This window comes from Crinia signifera, chromosome 5, assembly GCF_055691185.1.
Source record: "Crinia signifera chromosome 5, ASM5569118v1, whole genome shotgun sequence".
Classification (NCBI taxonomy): domain Eukaryota; kingdom Metazoa; phylum Chordata; class Amphibia; order Anura; family Myobatrachidae; genus Crinia; species Crinia signifera.
The window spans coordinates 38,495,115-38,522,392 of record NC_139221.1 but is presented as its reverse complement, the minus strand read 5'-3'; the positions used below and the strand labels follow the sequence as shown (position 1 = coordinate 38,522,392).

General features: G+C 48.3%; 1 protein-coding gene across 3 annotated transcripts in view; it reads left to right on the top strand.

Moving 5' to 3' along the window:
* Positions 1–17,955: 17,955 nt before the first annotated feature.
* Positions 17,956–27,278, top strand: part of ESRP1 (epithelial splicing regulatory protein 1) — a 44,479-nt gene continuing 35,156 nt past the window's right edge. The window contains exons 1-3 of one of the 3 annotated variants that reach the window (XM_083187042.1): positions 17,956–18,428; positions 18,620–18,748; positions 22,824–22,937. In XM_083187042.1, the coding sequence (XP_083043168.1) occupies positions 18,294–18,428; positions 18,620–18,748; positions 22,824–22,937 (378 nt within the window). In that variant the 5' untranslated portion in view covers positions 17,956–18,293. The remainder of the gene's footprint in view (positions 18,429–18,619; positions 18,749–22,823; positions 22,938–27,278) is intronic. The other 2 variants (XM_083187040.1, XM_083187039.1) reach the window with 2 other exon arrangements.

Here is a 27,278-nt window from a genome sequence, read left to right as displayed (position 1 = left end):
TGGCGCCAATACCCCCGCCCGCCACCGGTGCTCCCAGCCTGCTCCCCCCCCCCCACCGGGGTTTCTACACCCGGCTTGATGTCCCTGGGGCCTGATCCGGACTCACTCGGATCTGGCCCGGTCGAGGCTGGCTGTGCGGTGGCCCCGGCCCCCCCTCCCCCCCTGGGCACCGCAGCGGGCGCGCCCTCGGCGCCCGCTGCCTTGCTGTTTGATCCCCCGACGGCTAGGCCGGAGACTCCGGCTGATGACGCCACTGCACGCTGGGGGGCGCAGGCCTATGACGCGGCGGACGGCACCGTCCGCGCGCCTTTGCCTGATCCCGGCTTCTCCGGGACAGGCTTTCAAGCAGCGCTCAAGCAGGGAGCGCATCCCTCTAGCGCCCCGTCCACCGCACTTTATAGCACCAACAGGTGCGGGGGAGCCAGCGCCACCATGCAGGATGGCGGCCCCCGGCTCCCGGGTGCATGGTCACCCGGGGGCGCCCCCGCACGCCAGGCCCCGCCCCCACCCCTGTCCCCTGCCTACCAGATAAGGGGCCTCATTCAGCTCCCAGCCGGGGCTGGCCCCAACAGCACAGGGACGGCCACACAGCAGCCTGTCCCACCCACCTTTGTAAACCCAGCGTTGCAGGCCCCCCCAGGGCCTGGGGACGGGTACCCCTACCCGTCCACCCCACTAAGGGGGCCGCAGGCACCATCAGCGCCCGTCCCTGCCCCTGGGGGAATGCGGGCATCGGTGAATTCCACCACCGCTGCCCAGGGGGCGCCGAACATTCCTGCCCTCCCCCCCCCTGGCTCCCTCATCCCCAGCTGGGGAAACGGGGGTCCGCCACCCGCGCCACAACGTGCCCCAGCGGGCCCGGGGTGGAATGCCGTGGCCCCAGCTGCGCCAGCTTCTGGCGTGGTCCAGCTGGTGTCTGCCCAGTCCTCCGTGTCCGCCACCTTCGCCATCCCCCTCCGTCCTTCACCTGCGCAGGGATACGGGCAGGGGGAGTGGCCCCAACCTAGCATGGCTGCCTGGCAGACATACTCCTCCCAGCAGCAGTCTCTCCCGGTGTCAATGACACCATCTTTTGCTCCGTCCCATTACCCGCGTTTCCCCCCCCATTACGGTTCCCAGCCCACGTGGTCCTTCAACTCCCATCCGGGGCCCGCGCATTCGCAGGCAACCCCGGGTTACCCCTGGTACGGTCCCCCTGGCGCCTGGCAACAGCAGAATTATTGGCAGCAGTCCCAACCCTTCGGGCCCCCTCCTGCCCCTTCATACCCCCCTTGGGCCCCGTCGTTCAATTCGCATGTAGGAATCGGATCCGCTTCAGCTTCCGCTCCCCCCATACCCCCCATGCTGCAGTCCATGGCAGGGCCGCCGCTGCGGCCTTTCGATAGCGCGGCTAATTCATCGTTTAACTTTTCATCTTTTGTTTCCTCAGAAGTTTCTCCCAGGTGGCCGGCTCCAGCCACCACTACCTCTTTACCATCCAACATGGATCCGAGCGGGAATGTTGCGCCACCTATACCCGCGATCCTCCCCGGGGCCCAGCCGGCCCTCTTGCCTTTGCCTCCCGTAATCCCGGAGGCGGCCGTCGAAGATGTCGGGTCAGCAGTTCCGTCTGCCGAAGTCCAGACATCCGTTACACCCACCGTCCTTCCTTCCCCTGTGAGGGCGGGAACCGCCGATGCGGTTGAGGCCGGGACTTCCGCTTTGCCAGCGGCAGAAGTGCTCCCGTCGGGATCAGGTGAGATTACTGCTGCACGCACATCCACATCTGGGTCATCGGGTACTGACAGCTCAGCTAGCAGCGACGAGTCAGGCCTAGAAGGGCGCCCGCGTAAAATTAGAAAGTTGATCGCGCGGGCGGTGGCAAAGAAATTAGGGAAGGCCAGCGCGCCTAAGAAGGCGGCGGTTCCGAAGGAACCGCCCTTGCACGCGGAGATGGTTCATTGCTCCAACACTGCGGTTACCAGGGGCCTGCGCAAAAGGGTGCGCGATAAGATCAAGGAGGGAAAATTTGTAGACGTCTTTGCAATTACCGAAGAGCTAAAGGAGGGGCTGGACGAGGCTAAGAAGCCCGGGGGGGTTGGCGAGCATGCGTATCGCAGCTTCAACCACTGGCTAAAAGGTTTCATGGTTTTCTCCTCCTGTTATTTGGACGAAAAGCCAGAGGAACATCCCAACATGGTCAGATACATCTTCATGATAAATGAGATGTATCTGAAGTACAAGGGGTATGCCTGGAGGGATTACGACAACAAGTTCCGTCGCAACCAAGATGGTAACACCACCTTACCCCTCGGGTTCAAGGACGTGGAGATCTGGCTGGAAGTCACCGGCCAGATCACCACGTCCGAATCATCGGTCAAGAAGCCCTTTCCAGGGAAGAAGGGGGCCACGCCCCCTTCCAACAAGGGAAAGTGCTTCGCGTTCAATGATTCCAAATGCACACGCGGCGCCAGTTGTCGTTTTAGACACGCCTGCCGAGTGTGTGATGGAGGCCACCCATCTAAGGATTGTAAGTCCGCCGCTGCCGCAGCGTCCCGCAGTGAGCCCGCTGCAGTCGCTAAGTAAGGCCCAATCACCTGTACGGGTGCCCGCGTTGGCTCTTTGGCTGGCACGGTACCCCAATAGGCCGGACGCGGAATTCCTCCTAGAGGGTTTCACTTCGGGTTTTCGTTTGCCCATAGGGGAGGGAGTGACGGTTATCTCTCACAGGAATTTGCGTTCGGCTACGGAGTTGCCCCGTGTGGTGAGACAGAAGGTGGACGCGGAGATCGCATTGGGTCGCATGTGCGGCCCATTCGTCTCTCAGCCTTTAACCGACTTGTGCATCTCCCCAGTAGGGGTGGTGCCCAAGAAGGTGCCCGGTAAGTACCGGTTAATCCAGCACCTGTCCTACCCACACGGGCGGTCCGTTAATGACGCCATTCCTGCCGAGCTTTGCCGGGTTCGTTACCAGCTCTTCGATGAGGCCCTGGACGTAATCCGGGGTTTCGGCCCAGAAGCCCTTTTGGCCAAACTTGATGTGGAATCCGCTTTCCGCCTCTTGCCCCTCCATCCCACGTCATTTCGATTCATGGGTTTCCGGTTGGAGGGTCGTTTCTATATTGACCGTTGCCTGCCCATGGGTTGTGCCATCTCGTGTGCCTACTTCGAGAAATTTAGTACTTTTCTCCACTGGTGTATTCAGGAGGGCTCCGGCCACAGGGGCATCGCCCATTACTTGGACGATTTTCTTTTTGTAGGCACACGAGATGGTTCGGCTTGCCAGGAGTTGCTCGCCTTCGCGGGGGCGCTATTTCAAGACCTGGGAGTACCCGTGGCGGACGACAAGACGGAGGGCCCCTCCACTTGTCTGTCCTACTTGGGGATTGAGGTTGATACGGCTGCTGGTTGTTGCCGTCTTCCGGCTGACAAGGTCTCTCGTCTTCAGGGACAGTTAAGCGAATGTCTTCGGTCAGCTAGAATTAGGCTCCGCCAAGCGCAGTCCCTACTGGGGTCCCTGAACTTTGCTTGCCGGGTTATCCCCATGGGGCGGGTTTTTTGTAGGAAACTTGAGAGGGCCACGGCGGGGATTTCCAACCCTCACCACACCATTCGCTTGTCTGGCGAGATTAAGGGCGACCTCCGAGTGTGGTCCTCCTTTTTGGAGGATTTCAATCGAGAGTTGTTGTGGCCTTCACGGCCGGTGTCCAGCTTACGGTTGCAGCTGCACACGGACGCAGCCGGTTCAGCCGGCTTTGGTGCATACTTCCAAGGCGAATGGTGCGTTGGGTCTTGGCCCTCTTCGTGGGTCTCTCGGGGTTTTACCAGGAATTTGCTTCTTCTTGAGCTGTTTCCCATTATTGTTGCAGTGGAATTGTGGGCAACGCAATTGTCCGGCAGGACGATTGTTTTTTGGTGCGACAACATGGGGGTAGTTCAGGCGATTAATAATCAGCGGGCGTCCTCGCCGCAGGCTTTGCGGCTGCTGCGTTATCTAGTACTTACATGCTTGCGTGCTCAGATTGATTTTTCTGCATCCCACGTGCCAGGCGTGGATAATTGTATTGCCGATGCCCTTTCCCGTTTTGACTTCCCGCGCTTTCGGGAGCTAGCGCCAGCAGCGTCTTCGGTAGGTCTTACATGCCCGCATTCTGTCTGGCAGATTATAGAACAGGGATGACGGACTTAGCCCGGCAATCCTTGGCCCCTTCTACCCGTCGGGCCTACTTTGCTGCCTGGCAAGACTGGGAAGCACATCGCCTTAGGTTTGCGTTTCAGGGTAAGTCTGAGGAGGATTGCTTGCTGGCGTTTGTTTGGGATCATTTCTGCCGGGGTAGGTCCAGGGCAGCCATGGGTGCCGCTTTGGCGGGAATTGCGTTTCATGCACGTTTGCGGGGAATGCAAGATCCTACTAGATCCTTCGTGCTTAGTAAGGCCTTGCGAGGTTGGGCTAAAGAGCGCCCCCCCAAGTCTGATACGCGCAGGCCCATAGATCTACACTTATTGGGTAGCTTGATAGGGGCATTATCAGAAATCGCTGACTCCCCATTTGAGTCTAGTCTATTTGGGTTAGCCTTCTCCGTGGCCTTCTTTGGCGCTTTCAGGATCAGCGAGCTGGTTGCAGCCAGTAGGGCTTCTGCGAGCACAGGAATACTGTTCACGGATGTAGTATTGTCGGAGAGTGCTCTTAAGTGCAAAATTCCTCGGTCTAAGACCGATCAGCTAGGCCGAGGGAAGTGGGTCACCATGCAGGCTCACCCGGAGCCAAGGTTGTGCCCCGTGGCTTTGGCCACCATTTACGCGGTTGCTAGACCTCAGGGCGGGCCCCAATGGCTGCTGCATAGTGACGGGACTCCGCTTTCCAAGTTTCAGTTTGGAGCGGTATTTAAGCGTTGCTTGCACCATCTAGGTCTGAAGGAGGGCGAATATGGTACGCACTCCTTCCGCATTGGGGCAGCCACATGCGCAGCGGCCAGCGGGCTTCCTGACTCTTCCATTCAAGCAATGGGTCGATGGAAATCCGCTGCATTTAAGACTTACATTAGGTTAGATAAGGTTTAGTTGTATTGCGCCTTACGCGCTGACCCAAAAACGTTGTTTACTCGCTGGTTTTGGAACAGCTAGTGTTCCGGAATCAGGGGTGTGAAGGACTTTCTTGCTTTTTTTACCTCCGTGGGTCCTCAGCAATTTCAATTCGGCCCACCTCCCCCTTCCGGGACACACGAGAGGTTTTTATCAAGTTTTCGACTTCACTTGGGTCCATTGTTACTAACTTACATGCTGTACTAATCGTTGTAATGTATAATTTCTGATGCTAGGACCTTTTTCTTTCAGCTTCCCCTTCAATACCCCCAGGACAGATGTGGGTAGTGGGACATTCTTTTGTATTCTGGGCCGAACGGCACCCTTTAGCTAGGAGAGCTTCTGAATTGTCCGGTGGACGGCTAGTGAGATGGTTCGGGGTCAGGGGTCTTAAGTGGTCCGGTCTATTGCCCTTATTGCTGAGTGAAGAGAGGGCTTGGGGGCGCCCCGCCATAATAGCTATTCACCTGGGTGGGAATGATTTGTGCCAGACGAAGGGCATGGCCGTCATATTAGCAATCAAGGCGGACCTCCTCGAGGTGATGCGCCTTTGGCCGTCGGTCCACATAGTTTGGTCCGATATCGTCCCCCGTACAGTTTGGCGTGGTTCCATTAATGTCTCCGCAGTTGACAAAGCTAGGAAGAAGGTGAACTTCGCGGTGTCGAAATTTGTCTTAAGTAAGGGGGGATCAGCAGTTCGCCACCCCTTGCTCGTAAGATCTAATGCCCAGTACTTTGCCAGCGATGGGGTCCACCTATCTAACTTGGGTTTAGGGGTATTGTTGGGGGATATTTTTTCCTGTTTAAATTAAGTTAGCGGACACCTAGGTCAGTTTTCGTTCGGGTGGCATGCGGCGGCCCTTCGAGCCTATTTTGAGTTTGGCTCGTAGAGCCTGGCGGTGGCGGTAGGGCGTCACGGTCCAGCGGTCACTTGTGGCATGAGAGGGCGCTGGGAGGCACTGCCCCCTGGAAAGACGGCAGGGTGTCCTGCCTTTGCGGGGGGGCGCGGTGGGCACTCCGTCAGCGGAGTGTCCACACCGGCCAGAGCGGGGGTGGTGAGACTTCCCAGCGTTAGGTTGTGCCTTAGACAGATGGGCCGTCTCAGTCGTCCCATATTTAATATAATCAGTTGGGGCGTTTTAAGTCGCCGCCATTTTGAGATGTGACTAGAGCTGGGCATTCCGTGGCGCCTTATTGCCAGCCCTTTACGAGAGGGTCATACCACGTTAATAAATATACTATGGCCTTTAAATCTAATTGTTACGGTGTCCGTGTCTTTATTGTCTCAGCGTGAGTTATTTTTAGTTAAGCTAGCTTAAAGGGTATGTTAGAGTTTCAAGCCAAATAAATGTATAGACGCCTTAGATTAAGCAAGGGCTGCCTAAGCCAGAGCGTACTTAAGAGACTTACATTTTTTGGTTTGGCAGGAAAGGGTTAATGACTGCTAGTGTGTTTAAAGTTGGTTTCAGTTTTGTTGAAGTAGCCTTTGGGTGAACTGGAGGGGGGGGCGTGAGCTTAGGGAGAGGGGTATATATAGGCAGGTCCTTACCAGGGTACTTCCTCTTGCAGATTTTCTTCAGCCCCACCCACCCTCCCTTGCCTTCGGCATTTCAATTTATAGTCAAATCATTGGTACATTTACCATTTTCTCAGCTAAGGCGGTAGGGCGTCACGGTCCAGCGGTCACTTGTGGCATGAGAGGGCGCTGGGAGGCACTGCCCCCTGGAAAGACGGCAGGGTGTCCTGCCTTTGCGGGGGGGCGCGGTGGGCACTCCGTCAGCGGAGTGTCCACACCGGCCAGAGCGGGGGTGGTGAGACTTCCCAGCGTTAGGTTGTGCCTTAGACAGATGGGCCGTCTCAGTCGTCCCATATTTAATATAATCAGTTGGGGCGTTTTAAGTCGCCGCCATTTTGAGATGTGACTAGAGCTGGGCATTCCGTGGCGCCTTATTGCCAGCCCTTTACGAGAGGGTCATACCACGTTAATAAATATACTATGGCCTTTAAATCTAATTGTTACGGTGTCCGTGTCTTTATTGTCTCAGCGTGAGTTATTTTTAGTTAAGCTAGCTTAAAGGGTATGTTAGAGTTTCAAGCCAAATAAATGTATAGACGCCTTATATAAAACTACATACCAGGTGTGTGGAGCTGGAGCAGTAACCAGCTTCTGCAAGGCTGATATCTCTGGTTCTGGGAACAGTAGAGACAAGCTTCTAGTGTCCATCAAAGGAGGAGAGTCCCAGCTTTTGGAATATACCCTCAGAAAAACTCTAAGTCAGACAGAACCTGAAATATCTGACTGGGAAGAGCAATTAACAGGCTTGGATGGGGACCACTGTTTTGAAGTCAGATATCTCCAGTTCCCAAGGGCCGATTTTTAAAATTCTTGTACCCATGGAAAGAGGGGACCCTCAGCTTTCAGCAGGAAAAGAGCCCAAATTGCAGCTGAATCGCCAAGTGTATGGGGGCCTTAAGAGTTCTTCATTCAAATCCTACAAATATGTTTTTTTTTTTATTGGAATAGAGATATCAGTCTACCAACCTATACAAGGCCATATATTAAGAATTGCAAACTTTGGTACTTATTTAGTATCTGGGCGTCCGATTTAGAAATCCGGTCGGATCGGTAGCATCGCATCGCATGCGACCAAATCGTATGCGATGCGATGGTCCCGATTTTTCCATAGGATTCAATGTTAAAAGGGTCTGAGTCCATTTTAACATAGAATTCAATGGGAAAAAGGGGTCCTTTTCCTTTCCCCACTATCCAAGTGGGCATGGAGAAATCAAGTCTCTCCTACTGTGGTCTGAATGGAAATATATAATAGAGGGCAGTGACTTCATATACAGTGATATAGCAGAAACACTAATGATTTATATATGAACATTGAGATGGGTCCAGGTGCCATCAGCCAATCAGAAGGGGCTGTGGATCATCAATATGATCAGATGCGATGTGTATTTAACACCAGAGTTTCAGCACCCAAAAGAGATTCTCCCCTAGACAATTTGTGTCCAGGTTCACCACACCTCGCTGTGCATGTACTTAAACCGTGCTTTCTCTGAACTTACCCACTCCTGTTCCTTTTCTCTAAAGCTGGGTACACACTATGGGCCAGATGTACTAAGCTTCATAAAGTGATAAAGTGGAGAGTGAACAACCAGTCAATCAGCTCCTGTCATTTTTCAAATAAAGTCTGTAACATGGCAGTTAGGAGCTGATTGTCTGGTACTTTACAACTCTTTATCACATTTAAAGCTTAGTACATCTGGCCCTGTATGATGTGTACACAGCACAATATCGTCTGTAGGGGAGTCGACATCTACAAATACTGTACACATGCTGACGGTGGCCCTGTGGAATTCTGTCACATGACCAGGGCCGGTGCAAGTCACCGGAGCGCCCCAGGCGTGGGAAGGGGGCGTCCCGGCGCTCACCCGCTCCACTCCACGGCGTCGGGGGAGGGGGGTTTGCCAGAGATGCGGTTGGGGGGAGAGAAAGAGCTGGAGCAGCGTCTCACTCCATGGGGGGGGGGGGGGGGGGTGCGGACAGCGGCGGGAGTTGCGTCGCTCCACATGGGGTATGGGGCAGGGGCTAAGGAGAGAGAAGGAGCTGCTCACCTGATCGGGGCGGGGCTGCTCCAAGTGGCTACACTCCAGTAGCCGGCGCCCCAGGCAAATGCCTAGTGCTGCCTAGTGGTGGCGCCGTCCCTGCACATGACCCTCATTATCAATCTTCCATTTCTACCAGGAGTGTGTATCATCAGCAACATAGCATGTAAGCAAGGGGATGTGTACGCTAACACATTCGCACGCATGCGGTCGCAAGGAGGAGAACTCTTTCGATGGTCGCTCACCATCGAATGATCAGCTCAGCACATCGCAGGGACTGTGCATCAGGGATGATACATCCCACCATTAGGATCATCCCACACTGGGCGGCTTTGAGCTGAAAGCTGCTCAAACCTCCAGTTTTGAGCGACTTTCAGCTCAAAGTCGCCCAGTGTGTATGGGCCCTTAGGATTGCATATTGCAATGCAAACCTGGCCGGTAAAGGTCCATACACACTGGGCGTTTTTGCCCAGTGTGTATGGATAATGATGGTGGGTGAAAATCGCTGGGCTGAAAACACTCACTGCATACACACTGAGCGTCTTTCACCCGTTTTAGCGAATTTCCCAGGGGTGGTCCACTTTGCATAGCAGGACATTATGGAAAGCTGTCCCACTCCGTCGCTCATCTGCTGGTAACACTAGCAGATGAGCGGCCGGGCAATCGATGATGCGGGAGTGCACACCAGCGCTCACCGCTCATCACTGCCCCATACACACTGGGCGACTTTGAGCTGAAAGCAGCTCAAACAAGTAAACTGAGCTCAGAGTCGCCCAGTGTGTATGGGCCTTAAGATTGCACTGAATATGCTATCTGTAATAAATTGGCCCCTTTAAGAGAACGTGTCCCGGTATGTTTGGGTATATTGAGAGATACTGTATCCTATTGTCTTAGTAGGTGCTAATCCCTACTCTTCTGTTGTCTTATTCGGACACTACAGATACCGTAATAGTGTGAGATAATCATTATTATGACTTCTTCAAATTATACCAAATTAAACTACAATGTAAATAGTAAATTGCTAGGTGAACCCTGGAATACAAATGCTAAACCTTCTTAGCAACCTACAGTAATAAAGAGCCGTCAGTCTGGTTTAGCTGTGTAACAGGTAAGCAGAATTCTCCCCTTCAAAGTGAAAAGTCATTGTGTGAAGTGTATTGACCTCTGAATGGTATAAATTAGCATACTGTAGTTTGTTTATATAGACGGTGATTAGCATTATGATGTACAGTATGTGTAGATAATCCTGGGTTCCATAGACTGCTTGGTCTCCTTTGACTTGAAATATGCATTTTTAAAGACTTGTTTATGTTGTTTTGAAATGTCCATTATAACCCAACAGAGCAGAGCTCCGGATAACACTACACCCTGGGTACAGCTTGTGTTGTCCTAAACTCTTAATAACCTTAATGAGCCCCCAAAAATGTGTCATTTCACCCAGAGACCTGTCTCCTCTTTATCATAAAGCCTGGATCCGAGAAGGACGCTAATGCCTCCGCAACCGGGATCCTGAACACAGTGGTTGTGCGAAAATATGAAAATGTTGCAGCCGCCGGGATTTGTACTGAAATACCACCAGGCAATATCTAAGATCTGCCACTTGCGTATGAAGACCAAACCATCAGACACACACTGGCCTATAACTGATCCGAGTCAACTTGGCAACTTGGTCATCGGAGAAAGATGCTAAAGCCATTTTAACTGCATATGGATTTGCAGTAGCCAGCTGTGGCATACCCCTGATTGCAATATCCCTTCGTTTTGGTGACCAACCCACCCAAACCAACCCCCCCACATTCCCCCCAGTTACTGCCCACAAATGCTCCCATCCTCAAGTCAGACAGTGAATGGCTATGCTATTGGTGGATGACTGAAGCTAATCCACCAATCAGAGTGCAGACAGTCAGTCACTATATGAAAGCATGTAGAAAATAAGGATGGCCATTGACCATCGATGATTCAAAATCATTGATGGTTTATGGCCGATGTATAATAGTTTTGCCATCGGTGGGGGAGAACCAGATGGTCTCCCTCCATCAATGTCAAACAGTTTTTTTATCCTTAGCCAAGGAACTGGGGCACGGAGCATAGCGCCTCCCCCCCCCCCCAACACTCATAAGGCCCCACCTCCAGGTTCTAATTGGACCACATGCCAGCAGTCAGTCAAATAAAAGGTATGGCCATTGATAGTTAAAACCACCAATGGTCATACATCATATAGTATGCTACCATCGATGGTCAAAATCGTTGCGTTGATGGCCATCCCTAGAGAGATGGTGCAGAACCATAGGAGAGGGCAGTTATGATTTTTTCAATTGGTTCCTGTGAATGGGTGTGCCTACTAGTGAGAGGTGGGGGTGTCTGGATCTGCCCCCGGCGCAGGCTCATATTCCAACAGAGCCACGCCGGTTGTAGCGGACCACCAACATCAAATCACCCCCACTACACAGCCGTAACCTCGCTCACGTCACTACACCCATTATATAGCGGACACCGTATATATAAAGGAGACTTTTTCTTTCCAAATTGGGATCCCTAAACAATTAAAAGGAATACTCCTATATAAAATAAAGGTACTTGTGTATTTTGGCGGCGCCCATCACATCGCATACCATAAGGCATACGATGGTATGCGATTCGACGCGATATCGCGCGATATTGTACAATGCCATACAATTTCAAAATTGTATGGCATTGTATATGGCATACAATGCCATACAATGCGATGCGATTAAACATTGTATAAGCACCCTAATGGGTGCTTACAATGTTAAATGCACCCCCACACCACCCCCCCACTATAAATGTGAACCCGAAGCGTGGCGAGCTCAGCGAGCCCGCGAGGGGCGGCGGTACGCGTCCTCTGACCTTTTCATACCCCCACTATCCACGTCGGCGTGGAGTTGAGAATAGAAAGTGTGGCGAGCGCAGCGAGCCACCGAGCCCGAAGCGTGGCGAGCGCAGCGAGGCCCGCGAGGGGACGCGGATACCTGTGAAGCCCGCGAGGGGACTCCGATACCTTAAAAGCACCCTTTAGGGTGCTTATACAATCTTTAATCGTATAGGGGCCAAAAATCGCGTTGCATCGCATGCCATCGGGTGCATGGCATGCGATGCGACGCGATTAAAACATCGCGCGATGGAAATCGGGGGCGCCGCTATAATACACAAGTACCAAAATAAACATCAAGGAGCTTGTCCCCCGGTATCTATCTTGGGCTCCATTCAAAAACTTTTGAAGATTAGGACATTAGAGTCTCCCCACCTAAAGGAGACTGTGACATTATATAAAGTGGGTAAGAGCCAACCTAAAGTGGATACATTTATAGGTTAACTGTGGATGCTGCTGGACACATGTTATGCTTTTATATTGAACTTGAATATTGATTTTTACTATTAGTATTTTTTATCTTTATAATAAATTGTTATCTATGTGTGCAAATATACATGTGAAATGTTAATACATTTTCTTACATACATTAAGTAATTATTTAATCAACTCAGTGCGCTCTCTTAAATTATAAATATTTTGTTTTTTTTTGTTGAATTTTGTATATTGCTGAGCAATATATCTCCCCCGTGTGTACGCACATTAAATGTGCGTACACATGGGGGAGATATATTGCTCAGCAGTATAAAGGTCAACAGGGTAGACCCTAAAATGTTGACTTAAGCAAAGGTTTAAAATAAAAATAAAAACATCGTCATGAGTTCTTTTAGATTTTTGGGTGTCAATTTATCTTTTAGAACATGGACACCCAATTAGTGTACTGCGTCCACTCGCCATGCAATGGGTAAGGTGCTTCGCTCCCCTACTGCTGCGCTCACCGCAGATTACCATTCCCAGTCATAGTAATTCGCGATATAGTGGTCCATTTATTATGGATATTATATTCAATGCAATCTGGGCGGGATCTTACCACACAAGGGGTGAGATTTAATGGGATGGGAGCTTCAGAAAGTGAGAGATTTGTTGAGAAATCTCCAGTTTTTTTAAAGTGGCAATCAATTGCACTTCAAAATCAAACAGGCTTTGCAGAGTAAATGATTGCCGCTTTAAAAAAACTGGCTACAATGGGCTACCACCATTCTGACATATTCCAGATATTGGTAAATTGGGCAGCATCGCATCACCCATAGAAACCCATGGGAGATGCGACTACGTGCCAGACAGGGGGAATCACAGCAAGGACCGGAGAAAACTCCTGCAATCCCTTCTACTTACATTAGGGAGGTACATACTATTTGTGGGTAACCCCAGAAAACAAGTATTTAGCGCAAATTAGCTGCAAATGATAAATAGTTTGTATACTAGATGATATGCACGATATATATCACACCTTAAGGACTGGATACCAGAATACTGCCCCAGAATGTCATATATAGGGGGTTATTCGGTACTTGTTTCCTAGCACGGCCACACCGATTTCCATTGGGGTGGTCGTGTCGGAAAAATCGCGTCGGTCGCATCGCATGCCATTTGATCGAGCGCAGCGAGCCACCGAGCCCGAAGCGTGGCGAGCGTAGCGAGCCCCGCGAGGGGACGCGTATAACTTCACAGGTATAAGCGTCCCCTCGCAGGGCTCGCTGCGCTCGCCACACTTTATATTCTCAACTCCACGCCAACGTGGATAGTAGGGGAATGAAAAGGTCGGAGGACGCGCACCGCCACCCCTCGCGGGCTCGCTGCGCTCGCCACGCTTCGGGTTCACGTCAATTGTGGGGTGACGACGGGGCCATATATAATGTGAAATGGGTCATATTGGCCCATTTCACATTGTTTCCTATGTAAAATGGACTTAATCAAGTCCATCTCATCTTGTGCCATTATAATGGCACAAGACCGACGCGATGCTCCCGATTTCAATGTTAAAACATATTTTAACATTGAAGCCTATGGCAAAATCAGGGGCATCGCGTCGGTCGCGTCGGGGCCAATGTTAATGGTCCCGACCGACGCGATGCCCGCAATTTTTCCTTGCCGGCAAAATGGACCTGATTTCAAAGGAAATCGGGTCCATCGCGGGCATCGTGTACCTTAACTTAAAGGTACACGATGCCCGCGATTGTGGCCGTGCTAGGAAACAAGTACCGGTTATTCTGCTTGATTCGCAAGGCTGCGTATTCGCAGCCTTGCAGGTCCACCAGATGCCACCCTGCGAATGCCGATACGCACGCCCCCCTCCTCGCTTGCCACGTTCGTTCGCAGGGGCTGCGATTGGATGTTTTACATAAACATCCATTCGCAGGCCGTGGGGGAACACCCGCATCATTCGATGGTCACCAACCATGGAATGATGCCGAAGGCCCACGCACATCCAAGGTTACTCTGAGGTAACCTTAGATCTGCGAAGACATTCAGAAGGAAGTGGGCAGGCAGCTGACACCTGGTGATGTCAGCTGCCCGCCCCCGGCACCCACGTCATGCCCCAATTAGCATGGGAACGCCCAGCGGTTTCATGGGAACGCTCCTGAAATGCTGGGCGTTCCCATGGGCCTGGCTATCCCACACCATCCCATGCCCCCCCCCCCCTCGGCCACAGCCTTGGGTGCGTGCACCGTGTGACCAGAATGTTCGCATTGGCTGCACGCACCCGGCATATGCGCAGAAATGCGGATGCGCATACGTCAAACATCGGTCCCCATGCGAATGAACACCGCCTGCAAACGGACCAGAATAATGTCCATAGAACATGACAAGCAAAGCTTGGGACAGCAGCCTGACCCATGTCATCTCTGAGAATGTTATCTGCTCCTACTTTCTAATTAGATAAGTTTGGAACTTAATAAATGAATAGTGTTTAAAAGATTAGTTTTATAGCAAGTTATATAGCAGGTTGGGACATCTGGGTAGTGCTGAAAGGATACCAGAAGTGCTGGACGCCTTTCCACAGTGCACTGCAGTGGCAAAAGACAGCAGCCAGGAAGGATACGGGCAGTGCACACAGAAATCATAATTGGATGCAGTATCATTTATATTATTATTATTATTATTTTTTTGGGGTTGGGGGGGGGGGACTGGGGGGAGCACATGGGAGATTCCATCTGCTGCTGCAGGGGAAGGGGCTGGGGAGAGCACATGGGCGATACTGCACATTTATACTGCTATAAAGGCTTGAGCACTGAATAAAACTTTTTGAAAAATATTTTACAAAATAAACAAACCAACATTTTTCAATGCTAACTTGTCAGGTCTTTTAATTTTTATTTTAAATCATTGATGGAAGGTTGGATGGCAGTTTATCAGTCCTAAAATGGACATTTTTAATGTCATCCATAGGGAAAAGCAGTGCTGACCCAGGTTCAGTGTAAACGGGTCCGACCTGGGTCACAGTGCTGTGTAAATGGGGTATGAAGCTGGGTCCAACCCTGGAAACTCCTGTGTTCAAAGACCAGGGTCCTACCAGGGATTTTGGTGTAAAAGGGGTATAACTGAGTCCAGGGTAATTCAGCCATGCATTCAGTGCTGATGAAGGGGGTCATGTGGTGGTGTACTCTGCCATCTCTTATATATTTGGCTACATCTGTCACTCAAAGTGTGTCTGAAGCTGTAACGCTGGGTGGAGCCTCTGACTCACATGTTACACAGCAAAGATACAGCTACTCACCAGACACACCAGGTGAGCGCCCCACACCTCCATACCTCCATACCTCCCAACATGAATGCTCTGTTTGTGGACTTCCATCTTAATTTATGATTGTCATCACCTGTTTTAAACAGTGTAATTGATAAGAAAGGTGTTTAAGCACAGGTGATGGTAAGAAAGTCCAGAAACAGAACAATGTGTCCCTCCCCCCCATTCACGGCAACCTCACGATTAAATGGCACATGCAAAACACTGACATGGCTATGGTCGACAATGAAAAAGGTTGACATGAGTTTTTGAAGATTTATTTTTCACTTTTTCAATGTTTTCATATTCATTCTCATGTGTCGACATGGACACCAATGAAGTGCCACACTTATGTCAACATTTACATGTGTTGACCTTTCTGTGTTGATTTTTTCTTGTGGCGATTCGCGGCACCCCCCCGGCGACCCCCCCTCCCGCGATTCACAGCACACCCCCCCCCAATTCGCGGCGACTCCCGCGATTTGCGGCCCCACCCCGTGACACCCCCCCTCCTGCGAGTCGTGGCACCCCGCGACCCCCCCCTCTCCCACAATTTGTGCCAGCCCCCCCTTCCTCGCGGTACCCCCCACCCCCCGCGACCCCCCCTACCGCGATTCCCCCCCTGTCATTGCGGCAACCCCCCGCCCCTGCGACCCACCCTCCCACGATTCACTGCAACCCCCCGCGTCCCCCCCTCCCACGATTCGCGGCACCCACACCCCCCCCCGCAATTCACGGCATCCACCCCCGACCCCTCCGCCCGTGATTCGCGGACACACCTCACCTCCTCCCTCCCCCCCACCCCGCTCGCGATTCACGGCAACCCCAGGATTAAATGGCACATGCAAAACACTGACACGGCTATGGTCGACAATGAAAAAGGTTGACATGAGTTTTTGAAGATTTATTTTTCTTTTTTGAATGTTTTCATATTCATTCTCATGTGTCGACATGGACACCAATGAAGTGCCACACTTATGTCAACATTTACATGTGTTGACCTTTCTGTGTTGATTTTTTCTTGTAGCAATTTTTTTACAGTGACAACTATGTGCACGTAAACCTACACATCATCAACCAATTCTTTGTATTATATATAACACCTGTTCTGTTTTACTGTAGGTGTTTTAAGTCAGATCTTTTACTGCTACTATTACTGTTTATGTAAATGCATTCTGAATGACAGCAACATCCTACCATCCTTCTACAAGAATATATAACCAACTAGGTGATTTATCGCGCCCCGTGCCCCCCCCCTCCCGCAATTCATGGACCCCCCGCGCAGCCCCCCCACACACACACACACACCCCCCCTCCCGCAATTCACAACCCTCCCTCCCGCAATTCACGCCCCCTCCCACGATCCGCGGACACCTGCGCCCCCTCCCTCCCTTGATTCACGGCACCCCCCACGCCCCTCCCACAATTCACGGGCCCCTCTTTAGTCCCCCGTATACTCACACACCCCTATCACTACCCAGCTTCCTGCTCTCCTGAACCGTAACTTCCACCACTGGGGAGTCGCTGACGCTGTTTTGCCCACATGCCCTATCATGCCTCATAGCCCAGCCTCCTGCTCTCATGTACCCTAACTCCCACCCAGTAGGAGGAGACACTGACTCAGGGCCACCATCCTGTACTCCTGTACTGCCACACTGGACCCTCACCCACTGGCAGAAGCTGCACAGTATCTCCCACCCTCCTCTTTAGTCCCCCTTATGTCCACACACCCCTATCAATACCCAGCCTCCTGTTTTCCTGTGTCGTGACCTCCGCCAGTGGGGAGCCGCAGACTCAAAAACACCCTACTATATTATTGCACACACACCTAAACAACATGCACACACAGCCCCCACACTCACAAATGTCACTGTACCATCCACACTATCAATGTACATCTTACTCTGTAACCGCTTTTTAATTAAACAAAACAATACACACCCCCTTCCAAATCATATGCTCTCTATTTAACACATTTCACCTATAACTCAAGTTGCAATACAGGCATCTTTCATACAATTCTAACCATCTTTCTCATATACAAATGTTCACAAATTAAGGGGGCGCAGCCCCTTACGACGGTGTGAAGAGCGCCCGTAGGGCGCGATGAATCACCTAGTATTAACAAATTCATTGACATAACTTTTGTTTATAAAATAATCCATTATTTTATTTTTAATCTGAATAGTATTTTAATGCAAAAAATTACTGAGCTTGCATGTTTTGCTATATTTTTTTTTAGCACAAGCCACACAACTCATCAATAAATGACAAAATAAATCTATTATTCGTAAAACATTTATTTAGTGTTTATAGGTGTTTAGAACATGCACCGGTAAACTGCTATCAGCAGGTAGCATATTATATATAATCAGTCACCTGTGACTTATTTGACCTTGTTTTAGGAGCAACAATACTGTACTTAAAATTTCCCTGACCTCCCCATTGCAGGCTGACAATGGCTATAAGTAAAACAATACGTGTACAATACAGATTGGCAGTGGAACATTGTTCGCCTCAGCGCCTACAGGGGGAGCCATAGAGACGGCACCCGAACCTAGCCGAACAAGATGCACGGAAAGAGCCGAAGCGACCTGCCCAGGTATTTCTTACCTGGAAGACCACGTGGTAAGGTGAGGGCGGTGCAGCCACATCCCAATGACAAGTCTCCAGCCACTGCCAGGCGCCTAGCAGGGGCGCAGCCTGCATTGTATTGGTTCCCTCACTGCTGTGCAAAACAAAAAAGAGGCAAAACCGGCCTCTCCCTCCCCCTCCCCCCCAACCTGGATCCTCCTGCAGAGTGAGTGCAGGTCCCCAGGGTGTCCTGTTCCATATCTATAGGTGGAGGTGATTCAAGGTGTAGGGTGGTGTTGTGTAATTTTTTTTGTAGGGGGGCTTTTTTCTTTCACATTTTGGGGGGGAAGGTGAGAGGTATTTTTTATTATTCCTTTTTTTTTGTATATATATATACTTTTTTTGTTTTGTTTTTGACACTTTGTAACCATCATGACTGCTGCTTCCCCGGATTACCTGGTGGTGCTGTTCACTACCACTGCTGGTGCAAACTGTGCTAAACTGGGCTCAGATGAGAAAGAAGTCATCCAGCTGTTGTGGAAAGTGATAGATTTGGCTAACCAGAAGGTGAGTGAGACCTCACCTGGGGGGGCAATGGAGAGGGGGCACCTGGAGCTTCACCTGTGAGGAGAGACAATGTCAGTGTTCAGCATGAAGCCTGTATAGGGGCTGCTGTATGGGTGCTGCAGTGCTACCTGGGCCCCAGTACACACATACACAGGTAATGGGATTACACGTTGTGCTGCTTTGTGTTCCAGGTGGGGGAGCTGCACGACGTTAAGGTCAGACCTGATCACCTGGACCTGACAGAAGAATGCAAAGAAGCCACAAAGATGGAGGCAGAGAGCCTCTACCTGGCCCCGCAGCTAGAGCAGGCTCTGCAACAGGTGAGTGTCCCCTCACGCTTTACCGAAGTCCCCCTCAGGACAAGGGAGGGGGTCTGACACCTGCATTTACAATGGGTTAGCATGGAGTAACTGTGTGGGTGACAGTCCTTCAGACTATATAGCCTCATGAGTACATATGTATGGCACTGCAAACCACTCGTGACACCTTTTATAAAATGTAATACTAAAAATGGATGCAGCTTTACTTATTCTTAGCTTTATATATAAGTTCAAGCATTTATTGAGGTTTCCGAAAAATAGGACATGTTGGGTTTATGTTGTGAAGTGACAATACATTTATTTTTTATTTTTTCCCCCTCTGGAGTAGCTGTATTTCCTATGACAGGCCTGGTTTTTTTTTTTTTTTTTACCCTGTGGGTGTAGCCACACCAAACAAGAGTCATTAACTAAACAGGTGGCTTAGGTTTGCACAACCTACAGCTGTGGCGTTGTCCACCCATAATCACTCTGTAGGTAGCTGGTAATGACACAGAGCAGCACAGATCCGGGTGGAGTTTTTCCTGGAGGTGGAACAAACTTTTGATCACTTGCCTGCCACCTCTTTAAGAAATGTAGGCTCCAGTGATTGTTTTTTCCCCCCTCTTATTAAATGTATTAAAGTGATGAGATTGAGAGTCATCGTATTTATCTCCCCTGCGTGTGATTAATTAGAAAGCTCTTGGCATGTTCTATGGCTTTCTGAATCTCTGTTGTAAGAATGTATATGGTCTGATAATGTAGCCATGTTTGATGCTGGTTCTAGACACTAGGCACCAGGTGTTTTCATATTAACCCCATAGGCTCCAGTAAGCATCACCAATAAACTTGAAATGAATACAGTTTGCTCAAATAAATTTAAAAAACTCAATGAAACGTACTTTGCTTTTTGATTTTTTTTTTACCCAGATAATAAAACTTAAAAAAAAAAAACAAACAAAAAATAACACTTATCCTTTTTATTTATATAAATATATCTCAAAACACTTTTTTTTTTTTTTTTTTTTTTTTTCTGGATTCAATAGTATTCCTGTCAATATTTTATATTATGTGGTGAATGTAAAGTACCATGTGGTCTATGTACTAAACTTTGGAAAGAGAGATTAACGGGGGTGTTCAATCTCCGCCGCTATTTCTGTCGGGGTAAATAGCGGTGGGCGCCTATTCAATACTGTCTTGCCCGACCACGTTGAAGAGGCAGATCGAACGGGCCCGAATTTAAAAGAAGTTGGCCCCGTTTTGTCGCTTTCGGCCATGAATTGTTGAGCTCGCGGCCGAATCTCGACAATCCATGTTTACGTGAACACGCCCCCCCTTTTCGCCAATCGGCAGGTGGGACATTGAATCCCTCCTGGCGATATGCTGTCATACGATAAATTGTATGCAAAAACACTTCATTTGGTGCATTTTGTGAAGGTGACTCAAGGGGAATCGTGGGTGACTTCTCCTCTGACATAACATAAGTGTGTACTCTGCTTTTTTTCTGAGAGCAGTCGGCTGAGGAGGACGGCTGTATGTAGTATTTTATAGGCCGAGACCTCATTGTAATCCTAAAGGGTGTGGTATATGGTTCCAACAGTCGGGATCCCGACAATCATTAGCCCGATGTCGGGATCCCGACTGCCCGGACTCAGACAGCATGGTGAGCGCAACAAAGCCCCTTGCGGGCACGGTGGCTCGCTACACTCACCACCTATTGTATTCTCCCTCTGTGGGTCGTGGACCCCCACGAGGGAAAATAGCGGGTGGCCGTCGGGCACCTGTCTGTGTGCGTTTTGACAGTCAGGATCCCGACATCGGGTAAATGACTGTCAGGATCGTGTCCGGCACCCAATCCTAAAAAAAAACTGCCAAAGTAAATTCACTTTTAATGTCCCTCTAAATATATATGGTCATGCATTGTACAGTTTTTAGCCTAAATAAACTATATTTCCTGCTGTTTGCATTTATCTTAATGATGATCTCTGTTCGTTGGTCAGTACTATCAACTGTCTGCCATATACCATTACTCATCTTGTTTAGGAAGTGTCATAAATGTAAATCAGTTGCTTATGTAACAGTCTAGTAAGAGAAACTCTATTGAAGCTAGAGTAGAAACAGTGTTACAATTCATAGTAAATCACATACTGAGATACAAATGTAATTATATGGTAAGGTCACCAGGAATAGGTGTTGTCTCTGTCATCTATATATGTTATCTCTTCACCCCTCTCCCAAACCTTACAGGAACAAACATGTGCAGCATGTTCATTGACATACTGTAACATGCTGCAAATTACTTACGGTATTCTCTATTATTTTATACACAGGAAGCGTGACTTTCAGGCAAAATTCAATTGTTTGTCATGCCCAATCTCCCATCTAAAGTGACAGTACAGATTGGGAAGGAGGTTTAAAAAAAAATAATAATAATTTAATTGGGCTGACTGCTCAGACAGGTTTGTTTTTTATCTGCAATAAAGCAGCTAAACCCGATTAAAAAGTGCCTTTTACATATCCAAATGGGTCACTTTTCACACATGGAAGCTGAAATGTCTCACCTTGGCTCAGTACACTCAAATGAAACCTCAATTGAATTGTGCGCCATCTAGTGGCAGCCATGGGGAACACTTTAAATCCCCCCGTAAAATTGTAAAAGTGTAATTATTTTTTTTTTTTTTTAAATTGCAGTATCAATAGCTAACAATGTAATGGGTAAAAATACATAAACATAATATATACTATATTATAGAGATGATGATTTTATCTCTATGTAAGGCTTCTCAGCACCCTAGACAGAACTTCAACTTACTGCTACCAATACCCACTTTCTAGTCCCTGAAGTGAAAGTGTGGCAGTGGCACCCCCCAAGATTCCTACACCCTAGGCAGCTGCTTAATGGTAGTCAGCTATGTGTATGTGTGTATATGTATATTTTTTTTTACCTAAATGGCCATGACATATTGCCTAAACCAATATAATCTGATTGGTGCCATGTACATAATAATATATTATGTAGTATTACAGTAGTTAATGACAACATACATTGACAAGACATGCATATCTTGATGATTGGTCTTACACCATTGTACCATTGTTGTGTGAGGCAGGCTTGTCCATGCTGTGCGTGTGAATGCATGCCCCATCATGCACGTCTAATCCTGCAGTAGCATTGGACTGTCTCGCTGGTGGCATCCTTGTGCAGGGTATGGAGATCTAACAGGAGCCTTTAGGGCACAGTAGTAGTATTAGTTGTCAGCCACCAGTGTCAAATTCCCTTTAAAAAGTGAAACCAGTTGTCATGTCTGCGTTATACAGTCAGAGCAATTTGTCACACTGGAATATCTGTCACGGTGCTGGTTGTAAGCTTGTGTATTAATTGAAACACAATGGTTTTGCACTTTATTGAATTACTGCATGAAACCACGCTATTCCGTAGATGTGAGGGCATGGCGTTTTTGCTAGGACTGTCATTGTGTTGGTACAGGCACCTTATGTAATGCTGAAATGTAATGAATTATCAGTTGATAAAAGATAGACTATGGGATCTATGTACTAACCCATGGAGCGAGAAAGTACCAACCAACCAGCAGCTGTCACTTTTTTTTTTTTAAACACAGCTGGTTATGTGGCAGTTAGGAGAAGATTGGCTGTTACCTTCTCCAAGGCTTAGTACAAAGACCCCCTATAACAGGGGTGGCCAAACCAGTCCACGTTTCCCAGATCATCTAGCTGGTGCACAGCTGTAGTCATTATTACTAACTGTCACATTTCCCAGGTCATCTAGCTGGTGCACAGATGTAGTCATTATTACTAACTGTCACATTTCCCAGGTCATCTAGCTGGTGCACAGATGTAGTCATTATTACTAACTGTCACATTTCCAAGGTCAGCTCGCTGGTGCACAGCTGTAGTCATTACTAACTGTCACATTTTCAAAATTTGCTGCATTTATTCCTACTATAGATCCACAGGTTGCCTGAAATGCATGAACATATAAACTATTGCCCATGCGCGTTGTACCTGGGCATTTGGCAGATAATGGCCTGGAATCACATACCTCTTAATAACCAGGATTTGTTGTTTTCTCAAATTGCAGTTCAACCAGTCAGTAGGCAACGAGATAAACATTGGTGTGGGGACCTCTTTCTGCTTGTGCACCGATGGACAGCTTCATATCAGACAAGTGTTACACCCTGAAGCATCTAAAAAGGTACCCAGTTTCTCTTGTATGCATGATGAGATTTCAACTGTTTTTCCACTGAAATTTCACTAACTTTTCTTGTTTGCAGGGTGTGTTTTTTATATAAAATCATCTTTTTGACTGCATCAAACTGTTATATTCATATTCTGGCTGATAAACCTCCACCTGAATTGAATAACCTTTTTCTGTTCTTTATTGCAAATGCGGTTGCTTCTTGACATCTAGTAGAATTTTAGATGTGTAAAAGGAGTTTTAGGGATTGCTGCATTTGCTGCTTGATAGACCTAGTGAAAGGGTATGGATTGTTAGCTTTGGGAGTGATCACTCGTCAACTTTTTTTCATGTCGACTGATGGTGGTCAACTTAATCAATGTCCACGTAGACACTGTCAACCTAACGACCACATATTCTAGTGAAAGTTGTCTAGTAGTGAGCTGTTAATGAAAGTGTCCTTATATCTGAAGATATATAACTGGCGTGTTCCGTTGTTGTTATCTGAAGTCCTGCCGATAAGTGCTGCAGGTTTGGCTAGGAGAATTGATGTACCTTGTAAATCCGGCATCTCTCTCTCTCATGTGTTTTGTAACATGAAACCCTAATATATATGGTCTCTAATTAGAACGATTACAGAGGCAGACTCCCAGTTGACATTACTGTAGAGATGCTAAATGATCTGTTTACGGTTTTAGGTATAATTGACATTTATTGTCTAATCCTTTTTGACTACTATTTCCCCATTAAGTATATAATAACGTGATTTTATTATATGGTGTTTGTGTGTTTCTTTTCTCCATTGCTTATAAATTGGAATGTATCCAGACTGGTTTTTAGATCTACAGTGTCCGGATAGACAGTTAGTACAGTAGGTCTACCTCAAAAGGTAGATAAGGGTGAAAAGGTAGACTTGAGTTTTTCGTTAAAAAGGTTTGTTCTTAATTCACCATCCATGTCGACATGAAGGGAGAATATAATAGTGCGCTGAGTGTAGCGAGCGCATTGCGCCATGCGAGTGTATGCGTTACAGTAATTGAGGGTCTATGTCAACAGTTGTCGACACTGACACACACAAAAAAAAACTTTTATTGGCGTTTTGACCCTGTCAACCTTTTGGGGTAGACCTACTGACTGTCTAACAATCTGCAACCATCCAGACACCTTGTTGGCAATCTAATGTTCATTCTAGCACCCGCCAATTTTGAAAACCCATGCAGTTCCCCTTCCCTGCCTGGGGTGTCGCTGTCTGTTGTAGTACGTCTAGCACAGTGTGGTCTTTAGATCAGCCCTGATATGCAAACCAGACCTGTGCTAGAAGCACCACAGCAGACAGTGACACCCCAGGCAGGCAAGAGGAACTGCATGGGTTTTCAAAGTTGGTGGGTGCTAGAATGAACACTAGGAATCGATGACTACTGATGCAATATGTGTATTGTTAGCCTGTCCTATGGAATTGATCGGATGCATCAGTGTATGCATGTATGTTTTCTCTCTATATCTACGTTTAAAATAAATAATGCGGCACAGTATAAATAGTCACACAGGTCGATAATCTAAGGCCGGCATTTCTGTTCTTTTGTTTCGACTGCCTCAGAAGCCCCATTTTCATCAAAAAACAGGCCTTCATCTACTGAGAATACAAAGGTTTTACCGAACTTGTGTGTTTTCAGGAGAGATCCCTCTGAGCAATGACAACGAGACTTTCCTTGCTTGGTCACCTGCCCCCGGCCGCTGTGCATAAAACAAGAGACCAAGTGGCACACTGAGCATAGGGTCTGTCCCACATTGTAATGTCCTCACCTCTTGTAGGCTGGCCCTGGTCTGTTCACTGATAGGAGTCATTACTAATTATGAAACTACCTCCCCTCTTAAAAAAAAAAAAAAAAAAAAAAAATGTATCCACCGCTGACATATGCTTATATGATAAACAATCTACCATTGTGTATCCAGCACATGTCTCAGTCTCTGCTGTATTGTTGGGCAGAAATCCGACAAACTGCATTTTGAGTCTTTTGTTATGTTTGCATTTTTTTCTTTTTTTTTTCTTGGTACTGAAAAATTACACATTTTAGCCCTAAGATGCCTAATTTATCCAAATGTTTCCCCAAAATTATACAGAAACTACATTTTCTGCATGAGTTTAGGGCTAAGTACTTGGCATAATGCAAGAAATGTCGGACCATTGCCTCGATAAACTCCAGTCTATCCTCCATGTTGTTGCCAGACTCCTCTTCCCCTTCCAAAGTGCTAAATCTGCCCCCCCCCCCCCCCCCTTGCAAGCCCTACACTGGCTCCCAATCTCCCTCTGAATCAAATTCAAGATTTGCATATTAACTTGCGAAGACTTACCAGTAACTTATTCCTCTACACTCTCACCCACGTTCTTATATCCACAAATGCACATAGCCTCTTCTGCCAACTTCCGCCCAACATTCTCCCTAACTGTCACTACCGGACTTTCCACATCTACAAACTTCAATTTGTCTCTCAAACCCAGCCATCTTACAGGCCAGTCCTCTGTTCCATGGTCACTTTTAGCCCATCTTTTCCGTCCGTCCCCCCCCCCCCCCTCCTGCAGATCTCCTCCTCCACTTTTGAATGTAAGCTCTCACGAGCAGGGTCCTCTCCCCTCCAATGCCTTTCTAGATGGTGTTTTACTCCATACTACCTACAACAGCACCTAACCCAGGGCTGGGCAACACCGGCCCTCCAGATGTTAGTGAACTACACATCCTAGCATCAGTTTCAGCATGGCCACATAGCAAAACTAATGCAAAGCTTCCTGGGATGTGTAGTTCACTAACATCTGGAGGGCCGATGTTGCCCAGCCCTGACCTAACCCATCATTTCTGCCACCCTGATACTTATTTCAGTGTCATGTTCTGATACAGCTATGTTTATATACCACGTATTTGTCCTACTTTGTCTTGTACAGCAAGTCGCTGCTCCTTGTTTTTTTGCTAATTTGTTTGTGCCTGGTGCTGTGTGTGTTCTCTATCTATCTATTCACTCACTCACTATCTGCAATATATTTTCATATATCCTAGTATTTAGCACATACAGTGCACACTGTTATACCTTCTGTCTGGTTTGGTACAAAATCCCGTGAATCGCCCACCCATAAGGATTGCAGAAGCACTGGAATTACCTGACTTCACTTTGCACTTATGTGGAACTACTAGTTGGGTTTTTTGTGCTCCAAGCTGTAGACCTTTCTCTTTGGGGTAGACCAGCTCCAACTTCCTCCTATTTGAAGAGCAGGGTTTCTGCTATACAACAAGCTGTATATGTAGTAGCTACTTCCAGGGTTCTTTGCCTACTTCTTAAACTACTTTAGCAGTCAATCCCCTGAAAAGGTTTGTGTCCATCTATTACTGCTAGGCACATTTAGGCAAGCTGGGTGAGGTTCTGATCAGTTTTGATAAACTGCAGACTAAAACGTATTATTGACCATTATGAGGCTATAAGGAATTTTATTTGTTAACTTTATAAATAAATCTGCCCCTATATCCATCCGCTCGTTGTCATGTATGATTAATTATTGTGGTTTGCAAGATTGAGTTCCACAGTGTATTAGGAGTGAGATCCCACACCCCTCCTATGATCTCTCCTGACCCGCAACCCCCCCCCCTTTATTTCCCATTGCTTCAGACTTTTACATTTTCTTCCAACCACGGCTCCTCTTATCTATATTTTCATGTAAATCCTGATCATTCTAAATCCCTTATTCCCTAGCACTGCTTTTATTATATGTTGCCAATCTTCTGGATTGCATATCTCATTGCCTTTATAATTTATAGCATAAAACAGTGGCGTAGCTACATATGTGGCAGTCCCTGCGGTGGCTTGGGGGAGCGGCGCCAGCAGGGTCTGTGGTGGTCGCCACTGGCTGAACTGACAGACGACCTAGGCAGCAGTGAGTGCTGAGCTGGTCCTGCTCCGTGCATATTTAATGAGCGGGGACCCAGCGCAGTGTATATTTAATGAGTGGATCCTCGCCCCGAGCATTTGCTCAGCGTTCACTGCTGCCTGGGTCGCCTGTCAGCTCAGCCAGCGGTGCCCATAGTCAATCGCCTCACCCCTTCTTGGGGGGAGGCGCCAGACTTTTTTTTGGCTGGGGGGAGAAAAAGTTCTAGCTACGCCACTGATTATTGATTATGCTGTATCTAGATACGGGGATAGTCTTGATTGTGATACCTGTCTTTAGGGCAGGACCTAGTCAGATGGCAAAATTGCCAGCCCAGCAGCATGATGTAATCTGAAGTGACTAGAACTAGTATGGTATAAAATCTGGGACACTTATGTATGTTATGTATGTTCCATCTGTAATCCCCGCCAGCAAATTCTAGTGACCTT